We start from the raw sequence: 10728 nt of genomic DNA on the forward strand, positions 1-10728 counted from the left end.
GATATAACCTCAGTTCTTCCCACCACATTGGAACCTCATAATATAACCTCAGTTCCTCCCATCACACATAAACTTCTTAATATAACCTCAGTTCCTCGCACAACAATTCAACCTCGTAATATAACATCAGATCCTCTCACCACCTCGAAACCCCGTGATATAACCTCAGTTCTTCCCACAACAATTCAACCTCATAATATAACCTCAGTGCCCCACACCACCTCGAAGCCTCGTGATATAACCTCAGTTCCCCCCACCACACTTGAACCTCATACTATAACCTCAGTTCCTCCCACCACACATAAACTTCTTAATATAACCTCAGTTCCTCGCACAACAGTTCAACCTCATAATATAACCTCAGTTCCCCACAACACCTCGAAGCCTCGTGATATAACCTCAGTCCCCCCACCACACTTGAACCTCATACTATAACCTCAGTTCCTCCCACCACACATAAACTTCTTAATATAACCTCAGTTCGTCGCACAACAATTCAACCTCATAATATAACCTCAGTTCCCCACACCACCTCGAAACCTCGTGATATAACCCCAACCTCACACCTCGTTTAAACCTTAGCATTCAACCAAACACATTACTCACACCACATTTAAACCTCAGCATTCTACCTTACATCTATAACATCACACTTTAACCTCGACATTCAACCTCGCACATTAAAACACCACATTTAAATCTAAATACCCAACGTTACACATTACTTGCACCACACTTAAACCCCAGCTTTTATCCTTACATCTTCCTAACACCACATTTATATCTCGCCTTTCAATCTCACACCACATTTATATCTCGCCTTTCAATCTCACACCACATTTAATCGTCTATAAGGGAAGATTAGGGCTATTATGTTCAATTTTGATGTATTCTATTTATTTGATGTATTTTTTATGTTATGATAAAGATTTATTGATTCATTTGTGAGTTTTCATACCGTCATTTTTTGGTGAACAGGATGATTAATTTTATTCGCTTCAATCTATTTTCATTGCACCTCTTCCCATTCCGCCCCTTCCCTATTCGCCCCTTTTCCATTTTGCTCCTTTTCTGTTATTTGACTCCTATCCCACCTGTTCTCATTTCGTCTCTTATTCTCAATGACCTTTCCCAATTTGACGTTTCCTGCATTTTTAAATTGTTTGGAGTGCAATATTGGTAATTCCCTGACAAGGTGGAACCAAGCCTGGAACTCCACTTAGTACGATACTGGCCTGGACCAGAATTCTAACACGGATAATTTCTGATATGGCCTAATATGAAAAAAATATTTAACCAGCGATTTTTGTTTTATGAAGCTGTGTCTATATATCGTACGTGCTCAATCTAAAGACGTTTGCTTTATCCCAATTGAGACTACATACCACGGCAATGTGATCCCTTTGACCACATTCAACTGGCGTTTCCAGTCTGAGTATCAACAATGATATATTGCACGACCAGGTACAATTCGAAACTTATCAAGAACAGTGTTTTGTGACTAATTTGACATTTTCGGTGGTGGATTTGGGCCTTGAATATATGTAAATAGTCTTCAGAGTTACTGGAAATGAACCAAATTCGCATAATTCCTTCAAAATACCTCAAACTAGTTTCAAATTTCATAAAATTTATTTTGTATTTAGTAATATTACATTCAATTCTCCTTTTTTTCATTTCTTGACCATGGGCATGTATTCATCATTTTTTACCAGCATACTAGTTATCACTGCAAAAGCTGCTTCGTTGTCGAAATCTTCTGCCCGACCCGCTTATTTTGATCATTTGAATATTGGTGCACATGTTATCTGCCCATATTTTCCAATAGGTACAGCCATGAGCTCGTCGATTGCCGGCCTTTTTTGCCAAAGCTTGGTAATATCGAGCTTGACCATTGTTATTGTAAGCGGCGCAGTTGTGTGGATTGCCTTCATATACACAGTCGTATGTGCGCTGATTTGGTTTTTTACAAATTACATGAAACCTTCGGTTACCCGGCCCAGATTGCCGGCATTCCGCATAACTACAGCTATAACCATCGTTGGGGTTATACTGGAAATTACCAGTTATTCCCCGACCCCAACTTGCATGACTGTATGCTACCATACACGTCAAAACCATGGAGATAATTAACAATTTCATATTGATTTTCCTGAAAAATAAAATAAATATTGTTTGAGTTCCCTAGTAACTAGCAGTCCTTAAAATCCAGTGTCTTCTCTCATCGTCATTTCGCCCTTCCCAATTCGACCTTGTATTATTCCCTTTTCACCGCTTCTCCGTTTCGCCCCTTTCCCATATCGCCCCCATCCCAATATGCCTTCCCAGGTCGTCCCTACTCATTTTGTTCCTTTCCATTTCGCCCCTTACCATATCGCCCATTCCTTTTTTAAAAATTTAGGTCACATAATAAATTATGCTTGTTATTGGTACTAGGGCAGTAGAAATTTGATAAAGAGTAAGTTGGAATGTCACTGCTTCAGTAAAACTTCCACACTAAAAACAAAATTAAGATTTGTACTAACTTTAATAGGTTGAAATTATATGTATATGTTTGACGGGTGCATACGTCCTTGTCAAATTTTATACATTGTTATTGCAAATTTTATTTCTGTATTCAACATACTCTTTATACGTGAATAAAAGGAAAGGGGCGAATTGGGAAAGAGACGACCTGGAAAAGAGACGAAGTGGGAATAAGGGAAGAACATGACAGGGGTGAAATGAAAAAGGGACAAGGTGGGAAAGGGACAAAATAAATAAGGGGTAAATTGGGAAGAGTCAAAATGGGAATAAATTAAGGGAGAATTGAGATGAGTCGAAATGAGAAGAGGCGATATGGGAATGAGCCTACAAATCCAATTGCTTTCCTATTCTACTAGTTGCAGATCAATTCGTTTGTCAGTATAAATTAAATAATTTTCTTACCTCAGAAATGTATCTACTTGGTTGAATATAGATTTTTGCTCTGTGTTGCATCTTCATATTTCTTACCTGTATTTATACTATTTAAACCGGACATACAGAATGATTTATTAACAGGCTTATTTCAAGATACATTTTTGAAATATTAAAGAAGCATTCCGCTTTTTTTTGTAGGTCTAATTTTTTGGGACACAAATTTGTGAAAACTATAACCAAAATCTAGAGAAATGTTTAATTAACAATTAGTACTCTACGTTATTAATTAACCCTTTCAGTTTGATCACGTGGATACATAGATATGAATAGCACAGTTTAGAAATATTGTCACGTATAATTCAAGACGTTTTTGATAATGGAATACTTTTTTTAACAAAACAATGGAATGCCCCTTTAACAAGATTTTCAAGGCCGAATGAATCCGGGAGCCTAGTAAAAATGCATGTTACAGCTTTTCATTACACTCCAATACAATTTGAAAACACTGTCATATGTCAAACCAGTATGTTCCAAAGGTTCACTTTCGATGCATTTCGTCGGCCTTCCACCCGGAAATACTAGAGGCAGATTAACTAGTTTGACAAGTAAAAATGACATTTAAGAACTAAATCATCTCACACGGATCCTCAAGTCGTTTTTTACATATTTCAACAGGCATTATTTAATGCTGATGAATGATGATGTTATCATCGTACCTGCGTCTAATACCTTGACATTATTATCCTATTTTCATGTACCGCAGAAGTTTATTTGATTGGATTGTACGCTAGGAATACAGTCATTCATAAGCTAAAATCTTTAGTCTTTGTGACTCTGTGACCTATGCTAGGATCGATTGGCTAGGTAAGCGAGCAAGCGTCTAACCCATTCACCCACAGAGCAGTAAAAGGATTTGAAATGAGACAGGATAACAATCGGTTGCGAATCAAGATACGCTCGCTTACCGAAAAAATTACCTGTAAATCACCCTGAAAATCAATATTCGTCGAATCGTACACAAATTTCAACCTGTTCGTCATCTTGTGGATATAAATCTACACGAAAATTTTTTATAAATAGATATAAATAGCGTACTTTAGAAATATTTTCAGGTATAATTTTTGATAATGAACGTTTTTACAAAAAAGCGGAATGCCCCTTTCATGTTTCGCTGAAATACATTGATAAGAATATCAATCGGTTGTCAATCAAGATACGCTCACTTGCCCAATAAATTACATTGTAAATCACCCTGAAAATCAATATTTGTCGAATCGTACACAAATTCCAACACGTTTGAGATTTTCTTATTCTATCGCACTGGCAAGCCATCCCAAGCACGGACTGACGTACAAAGACGTCGGGAATACATTCAATACGCAAATGTCACTATTGCAAATCGCAAGGTATGTTCTGTAGCAGTCGGATATAGCGTTGGTTCTGTAGATGACATCATTTGCAATATCTGTGGTTTCTATCGCATTCACAAGCCATACCTAGCATGGACTGACTAAAAATCGTCGGGAATACGTTAAATATGCAATATTATGTAACTATTGCAAATCGCAAGATATGTTCTGTAGCAGTCGGATATAGCGTTGGTTCTGTAGATGACATCATTTGCAATATCTGTGGTTTCTATCGCATTCACAAGCCATACCTAGAATGGACTGACTAAAAATCGTCGGGAATACGTTAAATATGCAATATTATGTAACTATTGCAAATCGCAAGATATGTTCTGTAGCAGTCGGATATAGCGTCGGTTCTGTAGATGACATCATTTGCAATATCCGTGGCTTCTATCGCATTCGCAAGCCACCCCTCGTACAGAACGACGGACAAAGACGTCGTGAATACGTTCAATATGCAAATATCACTATTGCAAATCGCAAGATGTGTTCTGCAGCAGTCGGATATAGCGTTGGTTCTGTATATGATATCATTTGCAATATCTGTGGCTTCTATCGCATTCGCAGGCCACCCCTCGTATACGACAATATACGTCGGGAATATACGTTCACATTACAATGCGGATGTATAAAGATCATGTAAGAAACTGATGGAACATTTTATTGCAGAATATTACAGTGAATATTTTATACCATTGGTAACTAGTTGATTCCTTAATGATGATAATGTTATCAAAACTGCCTCCTGAAAGAAGAATAATTATTACAAGATAAAATACAGGGATTCCAGTATGGAATACAAAAAAATAGAGGAAATGGAAAAGATCAGCTGAGATCAAGGGGGTCACTGGCTTTGGAAGTCATTTCCTATATAGAAATCTTTCCATCCATTAAACCAACTTTCCAACTTTTTAGGGGTTTATACCAAAATAAAAAAAATACCAATTGCCAGAAAAATAGAGTAATTTCTCTTAAAAAGATTATAAGATTATAAATTTTGTATGTGTATCGGGGACACTAATAGCATCAATTTGCACCATTCGAATTTTCAATCAGACGTCTATCGTTCCTGGAATTCCACTAAAACTAAGTGTATTATGACGTCACCCTGCAAAATTTGCTTGTATCACCACGACCTTAACATGCTCTGAGCTAACTATACGTCGCAGTAGCAGCACAGTTAGAACAACCTTTCCGGTGTGACGGGCCTATTACTTATTATTTTAATGTACGTTAATTATAGATTGTGATAACAGTCATGCAGTGGCCTACTTTCGTACTCGAGTCTATTAAACGACAGACGAACACTGTGTGACATATGTTTCAGTATAAAATATACCTCCGTTCTAATAGTTCTGGAACCTTGGTTAGGACATGTATTAAGATAATGGTGAAACAGTAAGGATGGATCTTCTACAGACAATGTTTTATCTGCTGCTAAACTAGTTTCTAAACCTTGAACTCCACCAAATACTATGATAGCATGTCTGAAATAGAAACATATTGAAGGGATTGTATAGAGGTTTTCTAGATTTTTTTTGTGTATCGGGAACACTAATAGCATCAATATTAATCATTCCTATTTTATGTCAGATGTCTGTAGTTCCTGCAATTCCGCTATTAATTAAGTGTTTGATCACTTTAAAGGGACAGATGCGCCATTTCTTGTAAACAATCATAATTTAGTCTCGAAACAAGAATGTTTTAGCTAAGCCAATCAGTAATAGTGTTCACAGCTCATTGTTGAAATTTGAGCCATCAAATCCATTGCGTCCAGAATAATCCATATTCGAATGTTAATATGAGGATGATAAGTTTTATCATCATAAATTCCAAATCAAAAGTTTTATCATCATAAATTCCAAATCAAAAGTTTTATCTTCAAAAATTCCGAATCAAACATTCCAAATCAAAATGTTTTATCATCAAAAATTCCAAATCAAGAGTTTTATCTTCAAAAATTCCAAATCAAAATGTTTTATCATCAAAAATTCCAAATCAAAAGTTTTATCATCAAAAATTCCAAATTAAAAGTTTTATCATCAAAAATTCCAAATCAAAAGTTTTATCATCATAAATTCCATCTCAAAAGTTTTATCTTCAAAAATTCCAAATCAAACATTCCAAATCAAAATGTTTTATCATCAAAAATTCCAAATCAAGAGTTTTATCTTCAAAAATTCCAAATCAAAATGTTTTATCATCAAAAATTCCAAATCAAAAGTTTTATCATCAAAAATTCCAAATTAAAAGTTTTATCATCAAAAATTCCAAATTAAAAGTTTTATCATCAAAAATTCCAAATAGAAAAATTCCAAATCAAATAGTTTTATCTTTAAAAATTCAATATAAAAAAAATGTTCACAATTAATTTTTTTAATGGAAATTTTTTTTCTTAAATACCTGAATTGTGGTAGAACAAAGTCATCAATAGAATCCCCTCTTTCTGATGTACCAATAGTGACATCATAACCGCCTTTATACGGACATTGAGTTAATACTGACGAGAGATTATTAGCTAGACGTAAATTATAACCCCAATACAGACCATTTTTAATTCTTGGTGTTGATGGTGATACAACTTTACCATTAACTACTTTTTTATCTGTAAAGTATGAACGTATAATGTGAAAGTTGTGTGCCTATAGATATTTTCTGAAGGTCTGGCTCTGGTGCCTCGGAATGGTTCCTCCAGCTGGTATAATGGATCCTTGTGAACCTTAGTAAGGTTTTATCCATGTTCAATACAATTGTAAAGCTATATAGAAATACCACTGTTAAAATAGTGCTCAATACATCAATTGTAGAGTGATATAGAAATACCACTATTAAAATAGTGCTCAATACATCAATTGTAGAGTTATATAGAAATACCACCGTTAAAATAGTGCTCAATACATCAATTGTAGAGTGATATAGAAATACCACTGTTAAAATAGTGCTCAATGCGTCAATTGTAGAGTGCTATAGAAATACCACTGTTAAAATAGTGCTCAATACATCAATTGTAGAGTGAGTGATATAAAAACACCACTGTTAAAATAGTGCTCAATACATCAATTGTAGAGTGATATAGAAATACCACTGTTAAAATAGTGTTCAATACATCAATTGTAGAGTGATATAGAAATACCAGTTTTAATATAGTGCTCAATACATCAATTGTAGAGCGATAAAGAAATGAAAATATTAAGGATTTGTACATTTTTCAAATCATTTTTCAAATCATTTTTCTATGTCCCCCTCCATCCCCCCCCCCCCCTCTCTCTTGTACCCCAACTGGCACCGTCACTATGCCTCTTACCATAAGAATTAACATCAAGTTCAACAGTTACTCTTAAACCAGCTTCTAGATCTTTATCTACCAAAACATCCTGTAAATAGTTAACATTATAGAGTAAGTTTGGCCTGACAATTCTTCTTCTGATTGACAAAGTGGGCAATGGGGGAAATCATGCAAGGATAGTAGCTTAGTCTATTCTTTGGTTTATTGGGCCATCTGAACAGCTAATTCATTGTCAGAAACCAGGTATACTTTAGTCTCAGAAACAGAAGTTTTTTTGTAGCTAGGTCACAGTAATAGTGTTCACAGCTCACTGTCAAAATCAAAATCCATGTGTGACTAGAATGATCTGCATTTGAATGTTAAAATGACGACTCGTCATTTTCAGATACTCTGTGATATATAGAAATGACATATATAGAAATAGTGAGTAAAATTCCTAGTTTGAGATATTTTCAAAGGGATTAATCAATTTTGGTACATTTCTAGTACTTCTGAAGACTATCTACATATATTCAAGACTCAAGTCATGCACTTGTCCCTTTAAATAATTCAAAAATACCTCAATGTATGCCAATTATAGAACAGAGAGTCTAGAGAATCACTATCATCTGCAGAGATGATACTTCTCTAGGGTTTCTCTTCAATAATTTACATTGTATCATCAGATTAAAATCCAGTGTTACTTGATGTCCATACTATGTGACCTGCAAATATGTAGCTTCAATTCTACCCACTTTAAAGTAGACCAAACTTTCTTTCGTTTTTTTTTTTTAATATAGCCACTTCAGTTATGGTCTAACTACAGTCCTCTGTAACGTTTGTCAAATTAATTCGGTCGATAACATCTGCTTTAACCAATCAAATTTCTTCACTCTCTCACAAAATCCCAGCCCTTGAGAGAACAGAAATTTGATAGGTTAAAGGTGAAGTCAAAAGAGTTTTGTAATGAATGTTCAAGAGGGCTGTTGTTAGACCTTTACTGTAGTGACTATATTAAATGTCATTAAAAATGGAACGAAAGTTTGGTCTAATTTTAATTTGACTGGTATATAATAAATATTCATATACCTTTTGATATAATCCAGCATTAACACAAGACTGAGATTTTAGTTTTTTCTCTAATACAACTCCTTCTCTATATTCTACCTTATCAGATATTCTCATATGATGGGGACTATCCAACGGATTTAACAGACCTGAAAAAGCAAATTAAACTTGACAACTCATATGGATAGTTAAGTTGAAGTGAGTTGCATTGTAGCTTCTATTATCCAGTCCCACTTTTTCCATGCTCCATACTAAATGCAACTGATGAATATATACACTTATTGACCAAGTTCGAGACTATAAATTTTTTAACCATTCTAAGAGGTGGTATTTCTTTAAGGAGAAATGACATTTGACATCGATGGAAAATTCAAATAAAGTTTTATTCATTTGTGTTGAATGGGAGAAAGAATTAATTTTTTTAAAGCTGAATTGCACAACACTTACAAGACTTGTTTTCAGGAAAAAATTTGTAACTTACCAGCAAATTTCAGATCTTCATGCATGGGAAAAAAATGTTTGCGTAAATATTGTGGACACTCTAAAAACTGTAAAATTCTGGCTAACTGTATATTACCATAACCCTTTTTATTTCTATTATTTCCAGAATTATTTTCTAAATCATCCAAACTATAATATAATACATAGAAAAGTTTAGTTATTGAAATCTTTTTTTCATAAGGCAAAATCAGTTATGTATTTCATAATTTATGCTTTCAGTAGAGTTCAAACGGAAACCACCTTTACTATAGACATCAAATAAGCAATATATTCAGCAGATATCATAATCATATTTTCAATCTTGAAAACAAAACTTTTTTAATGTTCATTTTTTTTTTCATTTTTTGCCTTGATGCCTTAATAGCCTTGGAATATGAAGGAGACATAGTTCTCCAAAAATTAGCATTAATTTGATCATAAATCAAAACCATACAACTTTAAAAGGTTTACCTTAGTCCTGCCCCTGACTCGTCAAATATGACAATTTCATCAATATTAAATACTACTGCAGCTCGTGCTATCTAGAAAAATAAATTCGCATCGAATTATTATGCTGTGCTAATATTTGCAGAACTATTATGGAATGTTAGTATTTGCTGAATTATTATGGTATGCTAGTAGTTGCTGAATTATTAAGATATGCTAGTAGTTGCTTAATTATAAAGGTATGCTAGTAGTTGCTGAATTATTGTGGTATGCTAGTAGTTGCTTAATTATTATGGTTTGCTAGTAGTTGCTGAATTATAAAAATATGCTAGTAGTTGCTTAATTATTATGGTTTGCTAGTAGTTGCTGAATTATAAAGATATGCTAGTAGTTGCTGAATTATTATGGTATGCTAGTATTTGCTGAATTATTATGGTATGCTAGTAGTTGCTGAATTATAAAGGTATGCTAGTAGTTGCTGAATTATTATGGTATGCTAGTAGTTGCTGAATTATTATGGTATGCTATTAGTTGCTGAATTATTATGGTATGCTATTAGTTGCTGAATTATTAAGATATGCTAGTAGTTGCTGAATTATTATGGTATGCTAGTAGTTGCTGAATTATTAAGATATGCTAGTAGTTGCTGAATTATTATGGTATGCAAGTATTTGCTGAATTATTATGGTATATTTGCTGAATTATTATGGTATGCTAGTATTTGCTGAATTATTATGGTATGCTAGTATTTGCTGAATTATTATGGTTTGCTATTAGTTGCTGAATTATTATGGTATGCTAATTTTACTGAATTATTATGGTATGCTAGTATTTGCTGAATTATTATGGTATGCTAGTATTTGTTGAATTATTATGGTATTAGTTGCTGAATTATAAAGGTGTGCTAGTACTTGCTGAATTATTATGGTATGCTAGTATTTGTTGAATTATTATGGTATTAGTTGCTGAATTATAAAGGTGTGCTAGTAGTTGCTGAATTATTATGGTATGCTAATATTTGCTGAATTATTATGGTATGCTAATATTTGCTGAATTATTATGGTATGCTTATATTTCCTAAATTATTATGGTATGCTATTAGTTGCTGAATTATTATGGTATGCTAGTATTTGCTGAATTATAAAGGTAAATCAA

General features: G+C 33.8%; 2 protein-coding genes across 2 annotated transcripts in view; both read right to left on the minus strand.

The window, feature by feature from the left end:
- Positions 1 to 1613: 1613 nt before the first annotated feature.
- On the minus strand, positions 1614 to 2358 carry LOTGIDRAFT_235694 (hypothetical protein; the record flags this gene model as incomplete). Its single annotated transcript, XM_009065180.1, has 2 exons — positions 1614 to 2152; positions 2273 to 2358. The coding sequence occupies 2 exons, from the start codon at positions 2356 to 2358 to the stop codon at positions 1720 to 1722; spliced, it is 519 nt and encodes a 172-aa protein (XP_009063428.1). The 3' UTR covers positions 1614 to 1719.
- A 2598-nt stretch (positions 2359 to 4956) lies between these two features.
- Positions 4957 to 10728, minus strand: part of LOTGIDRAFT_204586 (hypothetical protein) — a 7921-nt gene continuing 2149 nt past the window's right edge. The window contains exons 5-11 of the mRNA XM_009065181.1: positions 9598 to 9668; positions 9128 to 9276; positions 8668 to 8795; positions 7618 to 7687; positions 6717 to 6918; positions 5653 to 5800; positions 4957 to 5058 (exon numbers count right to left, since the gene is read on the minus strand). Coding sequence (XP_009063429.1) covers positions 4987 to 5058; positions 5653 to 5800; positions 6717 to 6918; positions 7618 to 7687; positions 8668 to 8795; positions 9128 to 9276; positions 9598 to 9668 — 840 coding nt within the window. The 3' untranslated portion in view covers positions 4957 to 4986. The remainder of the gene's footprint in view (positions 5059 to 5652; positions 5801 to 6716; positions 6919 to 7617; positions 7688 to 8667; positions 8796 to 9127; positions 9277 to 9597; positions 9669 to 10728) is intronic.

The sequence above is a fragment of the Lottia gigantea genome (genome assembly GCF_000327385.1).
Source record: "Lottia gigantea unplaced genomic scaffold LOTGIsca_68, whole genome shotgun sequence".
NCBI classification, from domain to species: domain Eukaryota; kingdom Metazoa; phylum Mollusca; class Gastropoda; family Lottiidae; genus Lottia; species Lottia gigantea.